The sequence below is a fragment of the Grus americana genome, chromosome 1 (assembly GCF_028858705.1).
Source record: "Grus americana isolate bGruAme1 chromosome 1, bGruAme1.mat, whole genome shotgun sequence".
Taxonomy (NCBI): Eukaryota; Metazoa; Chordata; class Aves; order Gruiformes; family Gruidae; genus Grus; species Grus americana.
This window is the reverse complement of record NC_072852.1, coordinates 121,096,627-121,116,839: the sequence shown is the minus strand read 5'-3', so window position 1 is coordinate 121,116,839 and position 20,213 is coordinate 121,096,627. Positions and strand designations below refer to the sequence as shown.

General features: G+C 39.6%; 1 protein-coding gene across 1 annotated transcript; it reads left to right on the top strand.

Annotated features, from left to right (window-relative positions):
• Window positions 1–877: 877 nt before the first annotated feature.
• Window positions 878–20,213, top strand: LOC129208552 (histone H4 transcription factor-like). Its single transcript, XM_054831433.1, is given in 10 exon segments — window positions 878–1,002; window positions 3,232–3,385; window positions 4,515–4,738; window positions 8,738–8,849; window positions 12,787–12,939; window positions 16,649–16,769; window positions 17,804–17,942; window positions 18,757–18,872; window positions 19,509–19,806; window positions 19,808–20,213. Coding segments are annotated over 9 exon segments (1,356 nt in total). The 5' UTR covers window positions 878–1,002; window positions 3,232–3,234; the 3' UTR covers window positions 19,850–20,213.

The window sequence follows — 20,213 nt, the reverse complement described above, 5'->3', positions numbered from 1 at the left end:
GCTGTTGTTTTAAACTAATCCAGTCACCCCTGAGAGCATTTCTAGTTAGTAAAGGGATAGCTGTCATTCTAATTATACAGCATACACATTTTCTTCTCAATTTACTGTCTTCTCACAGTATAGCCAGTATTTCTGAGGTTACTGACTTTTAAAAATGTCTAGAAATTAAGTTCATTTTATCAAAATGAAGAGTGGTTTAAGAAGTAATTCAAGTAGAGCAAGAACTTGATGTAACCAATTAATGCTTGCAAGAAATCACAAATTCTGGTTGCACAGGACACTTATCAGAGTCTGGAAGCAGTAACTGAACATGTGTCATCTACACTTGGCTACAAAGACTTCCAGCTCTCAATGGAAGTGCTAATGCAATGCCAGCTAATTCGCTCTGACCTGTAAAGGTGCCTGTGTTTGTTGTGAAGGATAGTGAAAATAGTGGGGTTTAGTCTAAACCAACAGCACTATAAATGGAAGAATTAGAGGGTGGACAGTGGTGAATTGGATTGTTCCGTGGTAGCTACAACAGTAGTCAGAGGAAGATGTGTTTTAACCACCCTAAATGCCTTTGCGGCCCATTGCCTGCTTGCCTTCTCCTCTGGCCGTTCGCCTCCCACCCGCAGCTCCCGCATTCCTGCTCCTGAGCTGGCAGCTCAGCCTCGGCTCCAGCACCAAAAACGGGGGCCTGCACCACACCCTGACGGCTCTCCCTGGGGTCCTGCGAGACGTGCCCCTTTTCAGTGCCGAGGCCCTCTGAAACTGGGGGTCTCTGTGAGCTGCAGGGCCTCGTTAGCCTGCACCACAAAGGAAGCAAAATGAATCGAGTCCAGCGAAGGTGCGTCCCCCCCGCCCGTGCCTACACACCTGCAGCCGCAGCCGCCTGCACCGAGCAATGTGTGCGGCCCTGCCCGGCCCCGCTCTGGGCACCATCTGGGAAACAACAGGGGAAGAGTCTGAAAACAGGGAAGGAAACCTCTGGGGCTGCCCCCGCGCTGACTCTGGCCTCAGGTAAAACCACGGCCTTCGTCACCGCGGGGCAACCCACGGTTCCACCCGCGGAAGGGGATATGCCGTGGAAAAGCGGCGCTCGGCAACGGGGCTAAGAGGCGCCAAAAGTCTGCCCGGCCACCGCTCCGCTTTTGCTCGGAGAAGGATGGCGGCGACCCAAGCTCGACCGTTTCCTCTTCTCTGTGAGGGGAGAGCCCAACCTGCTCCCCCGCTGGGTTCGGCTTCTGCGGCCGGCGCACGTGTGCGTTCTTACCTGCCTCGCTCTGCAGCGTCCTCCCCCCGCCCCGGCCGCCATACCCCCCCCCCCCCCCCCCCCCCCAGCTCTCCCGGGGCGGTTAGGGCCGTTGGTCAGGCATGTGGAGAGTCTCTCCGACCGGGCAGGGCTGGCTTGCCCGCCCGCCGTCTCGCCGTAAGCAGATAAGGGCGGCTGAGGTGGGGCGTAGAGACAATGCGGGGGGGGGGGGGGCTGTGGCGGGATGTAGAAACAACGGGGGGGCTTGGGGTGGCTGAGGTGGGGTGTAGAGACAGCGGGGAGGCTTGAGGCGGCTGAGGTGGGGTGTAGAGATAGCGGGGGAACGGGGGAGACGCTTAGGGTCCGTGTCGTTATGGACGGGAGGATTTTAAGGTCGCTCCCGGGGTTTTCCCTCTGGTGGTTTTTGCCTCTTGCCTAGTCAGCTTGTTAGGATGTTGAGGATACCGGCGCTGGTGAATTAGAATAATTATAACTTGAAATATGTTGTTCCAGTAGTATTAATACAGTGTCTGGAATAACTTTAATAAAGTACTTGACAATGGATTATTTAATATGTAGTAGTATAAATGGTAGTCGTTTTACGTTTCAGCCTGTCTTCAGGGATGCCAGCATAGCCTGCTTCAGGTCAGTCAGGCGGGGCGTTGGTGAAGTAAAGGGGTTGGTTGTAGCAGTTTAGATTAAACGGTTGCGATGTGAGAAGAGTCCCGCTTACAACCTAAGATGATCAGTTCTCTCAGAAGCTCTCTGGTAATTAACGAGCTGGTAGGGGAATGCTTCCAGATTGGTATTTTTAGTAGCAGGAAGTACAAAGATACCGCCAGTTATGTTGACAGCATCTGCTTAACACCATTGAGTTGGCATACTGACTCCTGCATGCTTTTCCGCTTGCACGCTATTTTTTTTTTTTAACCCAGTATTATGTCAGTGCCTGACTTCTTTTAATCAATAGAATCAGTAAGAGCATCAGGGAAGATGCAGTAAGACTTTTTATACTGATGCTTTAGGCTGTTGGACAGAGCTTGTCTTCCAGATCTGTATGTGTTGATGAGAAAATGAAGAGCCTCCTCCCAGCTGCTTGTTACCATCCTCCTTCCAAAGTCTGCTGCTGACTGAGATCCATCAGCTGATCTGCTTGGAGGCTAGTTAAACCCTTAAAACTCATCCAGATTGCTGGGAATAATGCAAGGAGGGAGTGGTCCTCTGAGCTGAACTGGCAGATCTTTGAAGCTAGTAACAGAGGGAGGAGTAGGGGCGTGGAAAACCACTGAGAACGTGCCAGTAGTTTTTAATAAAGTTTGCTATTGTCGTATCTGTTCAGAGTCATGAAAAAAACAGTGGAACTACTTCTCCTTGGTGTATATTCCTGTTGCTTCCTTTATACTGATACAAATGTGCATCCAGTTGAGCAGAAAAGTGATTTAGCCGTCTGGCTATCATTCCCCTCAAGAATTAGCTTTCAGTTGGATCAGTTTTCTCATCAGTTTAGTGGCTGGCTGTGCCAATTCCATAACTGGATCTTAAGAAGAACAAGAAGGGGCAGATGGAACCAGCCCTGTTCAGCGGGAGCCCACGCTGATGTCAGGCTAAAGTGACTGTGGAATTGCACTCTTGGTAATGGTTACTTTGGCTTTCTTTGTGGAAAGAGGCTTTACAGTACTGCCATGGAACTGCATTACAATGAAGGCATCCTCAGCAGATGTTTGGGATGGTGATCACAGGACTCACTGTATGGTTGCAATGAAAATGTTACGTCTGGCAAGGTGTAAATGGTTGCAGATATGGCCTTACATTCTTAAAATAATGTATCCAATAATAAAAAAAGAAAATGTATCCAATAAAAAAAACCAAACCCCAGAACAAAATGAAATGTTAATGTGATCTAGGAGCCTGTAATCTTAACTGCTATTTTTACAAGAGAAATTTACAGGAATTGTAATATGATAACTAAAACTTCTCGGTACTTTTAAAAATTTTAGGCAATGGCCCCTGGAAGCAAATTTAAGAACACTGAATTGCTGTTACCATGTGAATGGAAAGAATGCTGCTTTGTTGGGAAATGCATGGAGGAATTTTGTAATCATATTGCGGAACACTTGGAAGAGTATCTACAGCACCCCCTGGAAACAGCAGGTCATTTACGTCTCACCTGTCACACAGATTACACTGCAGTTTGGAAGATTATTTCTAGCCTAGAAATTAATACTGACTTCAGTTTGCCTGCACTACAGATGTTCATAGCTTTTCTAAGGCCCAGCTGTATGAAGCCCATAGACAAGAGCTTTTTGCTTCATATGTGATTGTCCTGTTTTTTTCATATCTGATTGTCCTGGATTTTTGTTTGTGTTGATAGCTGTTACTAAAATGGAAAGAGACTGCAGTTGTGATGTCATGAGAACTTCTGCTGAGGATTTTTTCCTAAGATTAGGGCCTCGGCAGGTGCAATTCTCTAAACCAGATTTTAGCAAACTGTTTTTGAAAAGCAGAGGTCTTCCCTTTCAGGGAACCGGCCTGCTGCTTAAGAAGTCTAAGTTTAAAGTAAGGCTTGTATGAATCTTTATAGAAAAATGGACACTTTTAGTGTTTGGACAGTATTCATCTTATTTGGATACATACACTGGTGTTATTTTATGACGAGTATTGCATTTTACATCTTTTCAATAGTATTAAACGTACTTAAAAGAAAACAAAAAAAATCTGATTCTGCAGAAAATTATAGGCAGTCCCTGTGGATGTCATAGCAATAATATACTAGACTTTTTAATATAACTATTTTGGCTCTTGTGTATCCTGCTCTTTATTCTTAACACTGTAATCAAGTGTAATTACAGGTGTAGACATTTTAATTAAAGGTGAATGAGTTTTAATTAAAGGTGAAAAAAGTAGAATTGGACCAACATTAACAATGTCTCTGTGACCTAAGCTGAAGAGTGTCATAGTATATACCTAAGAAAATACTTATCTTTACAAAATTTTCCTACTGAACCTATGAAGCGCCTTTCTGCAAGAAGTTGTGTTTTAAGGTACAAAGCGCTCTAGTATTGCTGCAGTTGTGAGACAGTGGAAAATCTGTTTGCCGCTGAGATTTGCAAATTTCATCTAGTGCAGTATCAGATAGCAATTACCAGCTTCTTTGCTAATGTTATTTGCAGATTGTGAAGTTATTACACATGTAATTACTGTTGGCATTCTCACTATTGTGGCACACGGGTGCAGATTTCATGTGGTGTTCTGTAAAATGTTACTTCTTTCTTGTGTTTAGAGCAGTACTGGTGTTGCTGGAGAAGTTGTGAATTTGGGGCGAAAGATGCCAGAGAGCTGATAACACATGTCAATTTTCACAGTTACCACACCAAACTGAAATTCATAGGCTCTCAGTTACGAGCATTGCACCACGATTTGCCAGCGTGTCTGCAGAACAGCCGTAGCTGGCATCAGTTACCAAAGACCTCAGAGGAGTTTGTTTGCCACTGGGAGAATTGTGATGTAAGTGAAGTACGTTGCGATGTTGCTATTTTTTTCCCTTTCCTAACTTTACCTTAGCATTCTTTGGATTTGACTCACTAGTGGGAATTTTTGCTCAGTCCTACCTCTGAACGATGTTTCCCACTATCTTTGTAAGTAATACGTGATAATTATTATGGTAGCATTCACAAAAATGTAAACAACATATTTGTGTAGCATCTGCAACCTCAAATTCAAATTTTCTTTCTCTTTGTGGTGACTAAAATGATCTTTTTGACAAAGATGCAACCTCTCTTGTGTTTGAAGCACATATATTCAAAATTTTAATATACCCAGTTTAATGATAAATCAATTAACTTGGTAGTTTGTAGAGAGGTCCAGAGTGTTTATTGTTTGTCTGAAGAAAGGCAAGAGAATATCAGATGCTTCCTTGGTCAGTTGGAAATGTTTTGTTTTGGTGGGGGTTTTTTTTTTTTTGGTTTGGTTGGTTTTTTGGTTGTTTTTTTTTTTTTACTGGGACAGGAATCAGACATTTGCAACAGGCTGTTCATATAAGTCTAATGTTCAAATGTGGCCAAGATTGGTTTAAACTAAAAATGGTTTGTATCTGGGCCACTCTTTGGTGTCCTGTATTAAATAAAATCAATATCTATTCAGTTTTGACTGTGCTTTTTCTCTATCAAGTAAACCAAGATGATTAGCAGTTGCTGTCTTTATTTTGACAATGTGAACATAAATAGTGCTGCCTATATACATTTTTTTATGCTTCTTGAAAGTGTTCATTCCTGATGAAAAGTGGCTTTGTATTGATAACGACATTATAGGGAAGCACTTTCTCTGTCACTGTTGGCCTCAGAACCTCAGCTGTTATTTATGGCTAGTGAGCATTAACTTTGCATTCACAAGTGTGATGCCTTGCAGATGACATTTTCTTACCATCTTCTTTTGTGTAACTGTTGAGCAAGATAGTTTTTAGAGAAAGAAGTAGTGCAGGAAAATTGTCTATCTGATCTACCTTGACTTTTCTCATGTTGTATGAGTGTTTTTTGTTTCCTTTTGAGTTAAGTGATATGACTGAAAGCAAATAAAATATTGGCAAAGAAGAAACAACTGAAATGAGTTGTACTGTGGAAATCAGAAAAATTGTAAAACTAAACAATTTTGCAAACCTCATATGTGCAAATCTGATGTAGGTTTAGTAATGTTGAACCACAAATCAAAACAAAAAAACTTTAATGTTTTTCAAAGGCTGTTGATCCTTCTTTCCTTATGTCTCTCTAGGCCTTTCAGTGATTCATGGGTTATCATCCTTAAATCCTAGTTCTCTATTATCTACGACTTTTTCGTATCAAAGTTGTGATAAAATTAATTTATGACATAAACTATGCTTTCTGAGGTTATAAACAAACACTAATTCGAGTGACAATATTTCCATGCAAGGGAATGTCAGAGTGGTGGTGCTTTACATAGGTATTGCATCCCTCCTGTGCATCACATTGTTGAATTAGAATCAGTGTGATGTTTGAGTAAATATACTGCAGTGATGGAGTGAAATTACTTTTGTTTTCTGATGTTGGTGATAGCCCATGCTTTGCTAACCTTCTTCTTACGAGGTCTAAAGTTATTTCCAGTTTCCTCTTAACATTTCAGCTTACAGATTGTTTGTGCCCTAGCATATATAAAAGGTGAGTGCCTCCTCATCTATATGTTATTACTGGACAGAATGTCTAGAAATATCCATTTGGCTCTGAGTTTAGAATATCTATACTCATATAATGCTTTGATACCTCTATTTTCCTTAATTTTTCTTTACGTGACATAAGGAATGACATAAACTGAGAGTGAAGGTTTTAGAGAGAAGTAATTCTGTTGTTGAGTCAATTTCTGAGAAACTACATCTCTGTAAATAAAAGCTTTTATTTACTAGTGGATTAAGCATGGAAGTACTCCATTCTCTTATCTTTAAAGCTATAAACCTAAACATATAATACAGAATGTTATTTATAACTTTTGGATTGTTTGCATAGTTTGATTACAAACTATTGTTACAAACAAATCTTATTGCCATTATGTCTCATAGCTTATAGGAATCATATTTCTTACAGTAGTTCTTTTTTTATTATTAATGCTTTTTAATACATACCAATCAGTCTTTACTTGCATACAGCTATGATTGGTCTATTTATTTTAAAAATGAAGAGGTTCAGAAAAACTTCAAAGCCCTTAGAATTTGATTTTGCTGCATCTGTCAGTAAGCACAGTCTTTTGAAAAACATGCTTAAAAAATAGAAGAAAAATATTCCCATTAATTGATTTCATGTTCTTTTTTTCATTTATTTAAGTGGGCAGTTTTGGCTGATGGAATCCTTTAGTCCACCGCATTTTGCTAAATCTTTTTATACATGTTTTTTCAAGTTCAAACTATGTTCTGAATTTTATTAATTAAAAGAATGTTTCCCAACTTAGTAGGCAGGCTAGACTAGACCCAGGAGGTGGGGTAGGGCACACTGTGAAAGAGGAGAACTTTGAGGGCAGGGAAAACTGCTTACCTTTCCCATCCTCCTGCAAATATGTTCCCACAGTTATGAATATAATTCTCTTTGAAAATCACCCATACAGCTTCCTCTGACTCTTGTGGTGCCTCCTACTGTGTCAAGTTCAGTTTCCTCAAAGGTAAAGCTTCTGACTCAAGCAACAGCCCCAAAAACTTCTCTCCTATTTACATATAAAGAAATATTCAAGAAAGTTCCGGCAAAACACTTAGAGAGATGGTGCCAACAAATTTAAACGGGTTTAACCCCCATATGGTTACTCTGATTAAGAAGTGAAGAGGTTTTCAATCACTGTCTAGCTCAATACTTTTAGTTGATTCACCTTAATATGCCTGTATGTTTTCATATACACAAGACCTTGGATTTCTCAGATCGTGTTTCAAGACCTTCAGAGGAAATAAGGGCTTGTTTCCCTGAGGGAGCTATTGTGAAATACATTGGAGTATGAATTCAAAATGCAGCAGTTTGCCTGCATTAACTCCTTGTGTGAGTGCTCTGTTCTGCACACAGAATGCCTAGCAGCTTAGTTTAATCCACTCTACTAAGATTAGGATGATTAAAACCAGATAATGCTAAATAAATAGGGTTTGTTTTTTTCATTTATATTTTTTTCTTTAAAAAAAACCCAACAAAGCTGTTAAATCAACTCCACATTATCTGCACTGGCAACATCAGCCTAAGGAGTTTCATTGGTTTCCCATTTCCTCTCCCCAGATTGGATTTGATTCAAAGCCAGATCAATTCCTTGTCGCAATTCAATGCGTAGCCTTACAAAATCATGCTGGCACAGCAGAGAGGTTAAGGGGTTAAATTATTTGGAACTGAGAGGAATACGTTGAATTGCAACTGATGACAGTATGCAATTGAATTACACTCCATGTTACTTGAAGAAGGTGCAATATGCAGTCTACTTTCACTCTGCAGGTGTGGATTTTTGTGGAGTGAGGCAGAGGCTAATTAAGGTTTAGTCCCCCTTGTCACATAAGTAGTGACTCGTGGAGCACTGTGTCCATAACACCTAATTCAATTTAATCATTGTGCAGCCTTCCCATTTCTGTTGGAATTACCTGCACTGCCCTCATAGTTGCCTCGTGAGTAGGAGTGGGTAAAAGTGAAGGGAGGGAAGAAGGTAAAAATATACCAAAGAAATAAATCAACACAAATACATTAACAGACACATCCCTGCCCCATAGAATGAGTAGCATTCACTCAATTAGTTTAGACAGACTTTTCAACTTTTAGATGGTAGGTGAAAATTCAGGACCTGGTTTGTGTGGTGGACACTGCAGAATGTTCTACATTTTTGTACTGGATGTAATTGTCTCTGTGTTGGGGCGAGTTAATTAAATGTTACTGCAATATTTACTGGTGTCTGCTTGGTTTCTAAAAACATTTAATTCTATGTTCCTGTCAGTTGATTTCCTGCCAAAACTATCTTGTCTTCTCCATGCTTCTATTTTGTTTTTAGGTTACCTTCAATAACCCAGTGTGGTTTTATCAACATGTTGCTATTCATGCCTATGCTACTGAGGAGGAAACTGTTACAGATCAGAAGAAAGCTGTTTATTGTCACTGGAAAGGTAGTTCATATTAAAAAAAATAATTCAAAAAGTATTTCACTGCCATGTTTCTTTTAAAATTCACTTAGTGCTACATATTGCATAGGAACTTGTGAGAGATCTTCAGAAATTTTTTCGTCTATCTTAAACAGGTGCAGAAACATTTCTATTCTATAGGCACCATGATTTAAGTAGAATCCCATATCACCCATTGGCTTGCATGCCCTCAACTCCCAATTAGTCTAAGTTGAGAATTGCCAGTACTGAACAGGGTTAAATTTCCTCATAATTCTGCCTGTGACTGATAGTTCATATACCATTCAAACAGACTTTTCACTTACATTCTGCCACTCAGGATCAGGGATGTCTCCCTCACAATAATCTTTCACAGTGAGCTTACTCTTTGCTTCCCTTCATCTGTTCCCTGCAAATGAAGGGAAGCACACTTATTGCCATCCTAGTTTTTCTCAACTCTGTGGTGAGAAAGAGCTTTTTTTTTTTTTTAATGCATTCTCTATATTCCTGGCTACCTCTTGTGTTAAAATTACTGTCATGGCTTCAAAGATGATGTTCTGCCCTTGGCTGTGTTGTAGAAGCCACATTCCATTGACAGTCTTTCATAGCAGATGCCGTGATTGTTTGAGTAAGGGCTAAACTATGGACTGTCATTTGATGTGCATGCCATTCAGCTTCAGACCTACAAAGTGTATGAACAGAACCTCTCCAGAAGAAAAGACTTTCTGCTGAAGAGTAATGAGACAATTTCTGGGACTCTGGTCCTGGAACAGATCATTCTGTGCTTGCTTTATACCTGTCAATTTGGCTATGTCTTGTAAAATGTGTCAATAAAGTCCAGGTTTGATTGGAATCCTCCTGGTGACACCACCCCACCTTCACACACACACACACACACACACACACACACCCCCCCCAGATATGTGTCTTTTCAATTTATGGCTTAAGGTTACTTTTTGGGTTAGCTACTCACTGCAATAATGACAAAATCCCATCAGTGGATGCAAGCTGACAGCATTTTGTTCTTTTTCACTCTTGAGACTAGCTGACAGATACAGGGGTTTTTTGGGGTTTTGGTTGTTTTTTTTTTTTTTGGCTGGGGAACTCACTCCGGTGATCTGATAGTGTAGAACCTGTAGTCCTTAGAGGAACAAACCACATCTATCAATGTGATCATAGCTTTAGAACATACAGCCCAGTAGGACAGGTGAGGGGACTCCTCTGACTGTATAGCCTAAATAAAAGAATGGGGAAAAGGCAAATGCGGAAGAAAAGGAAAATGATATGTCTTCAAATACATTTAAGAAATGCCCTGCTGTTAGGAACAGTGAAATCATCTGTTCTCCATGTCTGTGCCAGAAAGGAGGAGAAGTAATGAGCTTCAGTTGTAAAAAGAGAGGTACAAGTTGTAAGTTAGGAAAGCCATTTTAATATGGTATTTTCAAATACTGTAGCAGTTGCCTGTTGAAATTACGGAGGTTGTTTATCACTAGGGAACTGAGATGACCTCTTTCGAGACCAAGGTGTAATTGATCCTGACTCAGGACAGAAGGTCCTGGGTTTGTTTTACAGTGTCTGTTGTAGTCTGTGGTCTTGACATTCAGGGGAGTGGTGTACGCTTGAAAGTGACATGCAGAATCATAATGTCCAGGCAGTGAAAGACAACTGTTCATTCACACCCCCAAACTTAACATGCAAGCGCAGGCCAATGAAGCCTTATCTCTGTGAGGAAGCAGTTGACACAGAACTGGGACAACAGACAGAAAACGATCAGTCTTTTCCAGGGACCTTCAGTATGCTAGCTGGTGGTCTGAGTTGGTTTGAATTTGTGAGGGCACAGCAAGAGTGGGCTGCTCTGCAAGGGAAGGCAAACTGGGAGTTAAGGGTGACGGTTAGGAAGGCAGGGACTGCTGACGGGGTGCAGTCTCACAGAACCGGAACAAGGAGAACAGAGCAGGTCTGGTGGTGCTAGCCAGGGTCAGCCACAGCCCAGTGATCACCAGCCAAGTCCACTGTGACAAGACAGGTCTGAGGTCAAGCCAGGACTTCCAGACAGCAAGTCAGAGGCATGGCCAGTGAGGTGCAAGGCCCTGTGCAGCACATCTACCTGTGGGGTGGCCAACTGCAGCTCCCAAGTCAGAGAGCAACAGGGTGTGCGAGTGGAGGCCCCAGATGAAGGTTCTCACTGCTCTTTCTCACAACTTAGCTGTTTTCACAGAAGTGCAATTGAAGCTTGAACAGCATCACCATATTAGAGGAGGCCTCAAACACAGGCAACTAAACTCTTAGGTGCGTGTGGTGGAATTGACTGCAGAGGAGGATTGCAGACAAAGATGACTACAGGCTGGGCAGGGCAACCAGAGGCTGTTGGTATGCTCAGGGCCCTGGCAGAGTTCACAAAGGAAGGATGTAAGAGAGGAATTCAGTCTGATGTCCTGTATATCACATTTGAAATCGGGGGTTAAACAGACTCAGAAATCTTCATGTTGCATTAGAAGAATAATCAGTCCTCCAGCTTCTGAAGGGAACTTTTTCTGTGTACCCTCCTGATCAGAAGTACCCTATACATAGTAGAGGTGAAAGAGACACTGATGATCTTGTTTCCTCATTGTAAGCAAGGTGAAGTTTTAGGATTTCTTTTGTCCTTTACTAAGGAGTCGAGAGTTCTGTGCCTTTACTAAGTATGTTAATCTGGAGCTCAGAATCCATTTCAAGGAAATTGGCAGTATTCTCCCCTTTGGAGTGGATGTGAGTTGCTATCAAGGCTATTACATTCTTGTTCAATTTGAGAGAATGTACCGATGAATAGTAGAAATGGAACTCACTATGCACCGACTTGGTTAGATGAACTAGGCAAATCCTTTTTGTTAAATGAATTTTATGTATTTCTGAGACCTAAAGGTATCCAACCTGTTGTTTTGATTCACTTGATTCCTCTTATCATTTCTCATCCACAAAAGAATATTTTATCTTTCCCTATCTCTTCCTCTTGAGTTTGAATTTAGTCCCTCTTGATTCTTAAGAGTTTTTGATTGGGTCCAGGCTATTATTTCACCTTTCTAAAAAGCGTAGCTGTTGTCATTGTTAGGTAGATGAGAGAGACTCGTGGCTGCTTCTCCTTATGTGTAGGCTATTCCTTCACATCTGCCTGAAGTTTTGTCCTGGAAGTACTTCTTTAGCTCCATTTACACCTATATATTAACCTCCTAAGGATTTTTCCCCTTATGTGTCACATGACAATAACCAGAGCTTTCTACTTGTGCTGTTAAAACTTGCACTGTGTCCACAGTACCAGACTGTTCCTGAGCTCGAGAGATCTGACATAACTATTTATATGCAAAGATTGTTTGGTGGGTAGCTGATTGCTTGCGGTTAACCACTATGTGAATGCATATGTAAAGATAGAAAATGTGAAGACAAAAAAAAGAGAGGTCAGTAAAGCAGAGTTCTTGGAGATGTACAGTTGAAATGTATTCACTACCCCATCTTGTTCTCCTGGTTCTCCAGAGACCATGAAGATCGCCGGAGTTCTGTGATGGGGGGAGAGACAACAGAAATAGTAATGAATATTATCTCTATTCTACTGTATGAGCATACACATGGAGTAAAAAACTTTGACGCATGAGGCTGGAAAGTATAGCAGCGTGCTCTCTGCTGATTCAAAATTGAAGTTTTCATAATGGGGACACATGGCCAATATGTCTTGAAGAATTTTGATTACTGACAAATAATCTGGCTTTGGTATGGATATTTGCAGGGTTAAATGTCATGTTATATTTGTAATAGTACCACCCTGATTTTTATTTTTTTCCTAGAAGAAGCTTTTTTGTGTGTTTCTAAAAATGTAACAGTAAGACATAAGCATGTAATAGCTTTTTCTGTTTCTGCATAAGGAGGAGTACAGTACTCATGTGCAGCTTATTTTTCCGTTTGTTTGTTTTAGATTGTTTAGGCGTATTTAAAGGAAAGCATAAGTTGTGGGATCATTTGAGAACCCACACGCAAGAAAGAGTTGTAGCATGTCCTACTTGCGGAGGAATGTTCTCCAATAACACTAAGTTTTTTGATCATGCAAAGAGACAAGTTTCAGAAGATAGTAAGTGGATATGCTCTTATTTCTGTTTATATTTCTAAGATATTTTGATTTAAGGTGCTTTGTGATAATGTGCATGTGTAATTTCATAAATATTTCTATTTTTCATGTAAGTCAGTTGCATGAAAGCAGGGTTTACTCCAGGAAGGCAGTTGTTTTGATAAAGCATAGAAGTTCCCTTAACTTTGCATGTCAGATGAATTAGGGTAATGAAAGTGAGCAACAGAACACCCTTAGATCTGTGTTTCAGCAGAAAAGCTGTTCCCTTGGCAGCTGCAGCACCACACTGCCTCTCTTCCCTTGGTGCCTTATGGCACTGCATGACATTCCATTGACACTTGGAAACTGCCCGTGAATGGGAGAGACTTTTGATTATCGAAGAGAGAAACTCCACAAGAGCCAGACTTGGATTATAAAATCTCTGCAAGTAGTCCCAATGATCATTTAACTACTTGCAGGTTAAAAGGCAGGTTTTTTCTCTTCAGCTTTGCTTTTCCAGTAAGTATTTTCTTCACCAGAACATTCCCTACCTCAAACAACCATGTATTAGTTGGTAGACTTTCCTGCATGCTAAAGAGGAAAGGAGGAGTGGGGGGGGGGTTCTGTTTTTAATTGCTTAGAATATATTTAGGAATTGTGGCTGTTTTGGTAAGGGAAAGTAGGGGCATTCTAGGTAATTGACAGAAGAGCTCAAATTTCAAACTGTTAGTGTTTTGAACAGATTATTATTCTGTACAGGATAAAATTAAGTTACAATCCTTTTCATTAAGCCTAAACTAAATTTTCTTCTGAAGAGTGTTGGTAATGAAAAAGAATACTGAAATTGTCTCAATGCTGTGTTAGTTTATTCATGAAACTGGCAGCTATAGGTTATTAATTAATAAATCTTTCATAAGTTATTTGTATTGCCACTAAATAATTTCTATTTAAATGCAGAACAAATATTTGTTTGCCAGAACTGTCAGAAACATTTTGCCAATGAAAGGCTGCTACGAGATCACATGAGGGGACATGGTAAGTCAGAGCTTTTAAAAATAAAACATACTTTTCTCAAGGTCACCTTATACAGAACAGTTTTGATAAACTACAGGGTTACTGTAAGTATTGTTATATCAGCTAAGAAAATTAATATGTGGAACTAGAGCAACTGTGTTACAAGCACTGGAAAGTAGGCATTTCATTGCCAGTCCCTCTGAAGCATGGAAATTCCCTTCTTCATGCCTTCTGATCAAAGAGTTTAAGGGGCTTTTCTGTTTTGCAGTAGCTCCCATGCAGATGCTTATTCTCCACTTGCATCTCTGTTTACTTGCTTTCATGACTAGGGGCATGGTTAAAGCCAAAGCTATGTTTTAGCTTGGGCTGCAACTCTGCTCACCTTGCAGTGCATAATCAGCCTCACTCAAATGGTGTAGTCCTTCATTGACCCAACCGCAATCTCCCTGAGGTCCCCAAATTATTCCCACAAGTTATACTACAACAGCTATGACTTGCTGGGAAAGAATTCTACAGCATCTAAGCACAAGGAAACATGTGATATTGCTGTTGGACATACAGGAAATGCAGAAGCCAAGAGGCGGGTGGGTCTTTGCTTTGGGAAAAGGAATATTTGAGCCATGTAGTGAGACCTGGGCACCAGTCATTTAGGTTGTATAAACATTGAAGTAGCTTTGCACTGACTTGCTCAGTCAGGGTAGATTCTACTTGCTAGCTGCGTTCTTAAGGAAACATGATTTTTCACTGTCTGCAACTCAACACATTGATGTTTTGCAACTATGCATTTGTTTGGTGCTTACTGCAAGCTACCAGGACCAACTGTGTTCATATTTAAATGGTTTTATAGTTGACATGCATCTGACTAAAATATCTTAGTGTTTATATTTTATAGTAGAAAATAGATAATTATTTTGGTTTACTAGATTAGTTTTATTCCTTTGTCTCAAGGTGATTTTGGATAGAAATTGGAAATAAATACAAGTTAAGATTTGTTTTGGTTTTATTAGCCAATGAAGCAGTTTAAGTATGCTGTTGCTTTGGGTTTTTTTAATTAAAGCATAACACACATTAAGATAGATTTGATATATTAAATAAAGCACATGGCTAACAACTGTTTGCTTCTGGTCACTCTGGCTTCACTTAAACCTTTGTGGATTGTACAATGTGCCTGGCTGTCCTTGTCCCCTGATAATTCAAACTGTGTTCTGCTTGCATAGTCAGGGAAAATCACAAGGTGGCTAGACCTAGGAACAAGGATGATGTGAACCTGTGTCATGTACCAGTAAGCCACAGCCAACTAGCTGCAATATGAACTTGGCTGAGGGAGCTGGGAGGCATTCCTGGGTCCAAGTGTTTAGGCACAGCCTAAATCCCTTCAGATATTAGAGCCAGTTAATCCCCCAGTTCATGATTCAGCTTTCTTTAAAAATTCTGGCAGCATACATGTCTGCGTGTTAGTGCAGACTGCCAGTGCAGACATGACATTTTCAGATTCTGACCCCAGTGTATTTCATAATAGCTTGCTGGTATAGGTAAATATTGAAATTTTCTTTTAAAGAGTTTGCCTACCTATAACAGATTATTCTGAAATAAGCTGTGATGTGAATGGAAATGCTGTAGGTATCCTGAAATCACTCCCTACATGGACATATTTACATGCCAGACAACTAAGTAAGCTATTGGATACTCCCATTTCAAGACACTGCTGAACTTCACTGATGCAGTTTTGCAGACTGAGTTATTCCAGACTAGTTTTCCACATGAAGTTATTTATTTTAGGGAGAAAAAGATAAATAAATATTTTTTTTCCTGGTTTAAGACAAACTATGAGGAAAAGTGCCTATGCAGGGAGTGATTCCAGAATAGTTACAGTACTTTACATTTACTTCCTCTTTTTAAGAAAACACAAGCACTTCAAGTCCGTGTTTTTCTTAGTCCACCTGTAAAGCACTGGGCTGATTATAAGATAATGCGTTGTTTCAAAGCCCTAAATTTAACAGATTTTGTCTAAATCCAGAACTTCTGTATCGAGACTCTTCCTACTGCATCAATCAGGTTGCTGATTTTGCTTGCAGCAAAGCAGGCATTTGTTCAGCTTAAGAAGTTACGGTCCTGCGTGCCGATCTGCCAGAGGTTCTACCCGGTTCCGAGTCATCAGAGCAAACTCATGTCTCAGCCATTGTAGTTCGTAGTCTGGCAGCTTAGGAAGCACCTAGCATCATTATGCGTTAAGCAAATATATCCGAATGTGAAATGGGGAGGCGGAGAACCAACACTTACTCCGTCTGCCACCTTTTTAAGAGTGGTAATACCTTAAACACTAAAAGTAGATTTGCCAATGCTTGTCTGTCAGAAGGCCTCCAGGAAACATCCACCTTTTAGAAATCCTCCCAAAGTGCCAAGGGCAAGATGATAATCATCTTTTTTGTTAGGGCCTAGCGAGTGAAATATGATCCTCTACATCTTTTTCCCTTACCATCTGTTTTTTTTAAAGCAACTTGAATCATTGTAAGATTGACCATTATTTCACTACTGTCTTTATTGTAGCTACATTCTATTTCACTCTTTTTTTCTCTGTATATTTTATTCCCAAATGTATTACAATCTGTTAATTTTAATATTATATTTTAGAGCATTTTTTGTCATATGTCATAGCGGACAATGTCCTGGTGAAGTTGTCATACAGAACTGAAAGTATCTTTCTTTCTATCTTTTCTAGTTAATCATGTTACATGTGCCCTTTGTGATATGGTATGCACAAGTGTCTCCTCACTGAAAGCACACATCAGATTCCGACACTGTGATGAACGTCCTTTCCATTGTCACCTCTGTGACAGCGGGTAAGAACATTTGAGGCTCATAGCTATATGAGCAGAACTATAGGACCAAGTTAGTGTTTTACATAGAAGTTAGTAAAGAAAGAAAAGTTCTCAGCCACAAAAATAACCAACTGTTCAATGAAGAAGTCCAATAGGTTCATCTGCTGTTCATCTGCCTTCAGGTGCTGAGATATTGTCATTCATGAACTTCTGGTGCAAGTAGAACTGATGTGTTAAAAGGTGAATTTTCTTGGCAAGACTATGCATACTACAGAATGGTCATCGTGACAAGTTGAGATGTGTAGCACTAGTGCCTTAAACTGTGGTTTTTGCCATTCTAAACGATTGCTGTCTGTTTGCTGGGGGAGTCACAGTCTTCTCCTTTGAGTGATTTTTCTGCCACAGGCTTACTATACCTTCTGCTGTCTTCTGTTCTCATTTTTCTGTGGTGGTTTCTTTTCTGCTTTCACCATATGATGCCACGCAGCAGTTGGGAAAAAATACAAAACAAAACCCAAAAGTGGCATTGTGCTGTGACAGACCAAGTTGCATATACAAGCATTGGCAAATTATGTTTAACTTTGCCAGAGAAGATGAGAGATGTAGCCTTTGTATGCTGGAGGTGGGATAAAGTGAACAAATATTAAGTACTTTTGTCTTCATACTGTGGGCGGACAGAGGAAATAATTTGAATTTCTAGACCAGAGAGGATGAAGTGACGGATCAATAATGGACAAGAATTTTTTCTATGTGAGCAGAAAGAGAGGGTGATGCCTTGCAAAACAGTTGTGGAAAAATTACCTGGATTTGGGAATGGTGTGGAAGTGTGGGAAGAAAGAGGGAATGGAAAATGAAATTCAGAGCACATCAAAGAGATGTCTGTACTATCCCCTTTTCACAGGCGGAAAAACTGAGGTAGAGAAGTGATTTACACATACTCCGCTTTCACTTGTCATTGTCAGAGCCAAAAATTACTACCTCCCAGTCCTAAACATTAACCACAAGACTACTCCTCTGTACTATTATATCTGTTATTTGTTTTACCTTGTTTTCAGTTTTAAGAACGCGTATGATCTGCATAAACATGTTGAAACACACAATGATTCAGATGCCTACAGCTGTGATGTTGAAGGATGTGGTTTTACTTCACGGACTTTACGAACTTTGAGACAGCATTACAAGAGAGTGCATGTGGTGAGTATATTAAATAGCAGAATAAAATATATTGCTATAAAAGAGACAAGTTTCAAATATACATGCACTTAGTTTCTCGTGAGTTAATGAAATGTTTCATTTTTGCATTAAATCAGGTAGTTATTTGCACACATTTCTAGGACTCTTGCAAGTATTATACAAATACTTGACTCATCCTTACCTATAGATTTTGTGTGCTTACCTTAGGTGCAGTTGCATACTGACAGTCTTGAACTCTGGCCACACACACACTTTATTTTTTTGAAAAAAAAAAAACCAACAACAACAACAACAAAGAACATGCCAATGCTTATCTCAATAGCAAAATATTTCAAGGATTAGAATCCAATGTCACCTTTCTCCTCATACTCCATCCTTAGAACTAATATGTTACCTGAAAATAGAGAAACTATGAAGTGTGTAAAGCTTATATCACTTTTAATCAGGTGAGTCTGGCCACAACATTAAAATACAGTTTAGTTTATACACGCTTGTAGCCTGTTTCTTCAACTTTCTGAGTTAGGATCACTGTAATTGTAAATCATTGTAAAATGAATATATTGTAGTAGAAGCTATGTGTCACACTGCTGTTGGAGATACCTGCAGTACTGATGGCCAATGCAGAGAGCTTCCATGTTCACTGGGGTTCCTTAATCAGATGAGTTCTAAAACCCACAAATTTTAAACATTTTAGGAAGTTAACTTCAAAAACGTTTTCAGCTGGTTAGTGTGGTTTTCCCCTTTTCAACAAAGGATTAATTTTCATCATATATATGTGCAAGACTTCAATGACAAAGCATTCTTTCTTTAAAAGAGTAACGGCACTCTGAAATATAAGTGCCACATCTGTCAGAAATGTTTCTCCTGGAGTTACACATTGACCCTACATCTTCAAAAAGCTCATAAACTCAGCAGTCATTCTCGCTTCAGGTATGTTACCAGTTGATTCTTATTCAGATCGTAAAGTATTTTTTTAAACATTTTGTTTAAGAGATCCAGATATTTAATTAAATGATATCTTAAATTTGATTCCATTTTAAACATTCCAAGTGTAAGCCAATTTACTTAGGTTTCACTATCACGATGGAAATCCTAGTGTAAAGACGGTTAAACCAAGGAAATAAAAAGGTCTTTTTGCTTTTATAGCTTTTACCACTCTGAAAAATCTTGCAACCTAGATTGTTGGAAGAAATTTTTTGACCCTGCAGGTTGTATCCACCAAAGAGAGTACATAAATGTATCAACAGCTTCTGTAATATAAACAAGCCATACTCTCCATTTTGGGACAAAACCCCAGCAAATAAAATATAACTATGAATACGTATCTCTTATTTTCTGTCACATGATGTATATTTGATAAAAACTGCTTATTGGAACCCTCTTGCAGGTGTTCCTTCACATAGAGTGTCTTTTGTTTGAGTGCCACCTAATAGACAGCAATCTAATTCATCTTTTAATTGCTGACATTCTCAGTTTGGGCAATCTAATTATATGTCATTCTTTTTTTCTGCTGTAAATGCTATTTTTGTAACTTGTATTTTCAGAATTTTCAATTTTATTCCTTAGATATAAAGAAGATGATGAGGGTCACATGAGTTTGAATTTAGCAGTATATCATGCTGTCATGGGTTTAGGTCAGGCTTTTAATAACAAGATGGTAACAAGTAAGTCTTCACCAAGTCAAAATAGTTTTGGAAGAGAAGGAGGGGACTCTTCCAAAAGAGACACTTCAGCAGCAGAAGTACTTTTCACACAGCTTCAGCCATGGCCACAAGCTCCTGGAGAAAATGTTCTGGTAGAAATAGAGAATTCTACACCAGAGCCTGTGTATTCTGAACTTCAAACAGCTGCACAGCCATTTGAAAACTGTTGTACTTCCACTAAAGTTGATGAAGCGACACCAATGAACGCAAAGGAAAAACTAGTAGAAATGGAACTGGGCTTGGGAGTTCAGATAGCTTTCTAGAAAAAAGCATTTTTCTGGATTTTTACTGTGGAAAGTATACTCTTCAGAAAAGGGTTTTTTTTTTAAACAAAATATGTTTTAAAGTCTTCACTTTTATCCTTGTCAATCTCATATATAATACTGTGTTTTCTCAGCTTTCATGTTAAATTATTCTAATGTGCTTAGAGAACATATGCAAGATACACACAATGTTATGCACATATAATACTTTCATTTATAGCCTTTTGGAGAAGTTTTTTTAAAGTTCTGTATATTCATATAGCATATGTGTGTGCGCGCGCGCATGTGTATTTATTTATTTATTT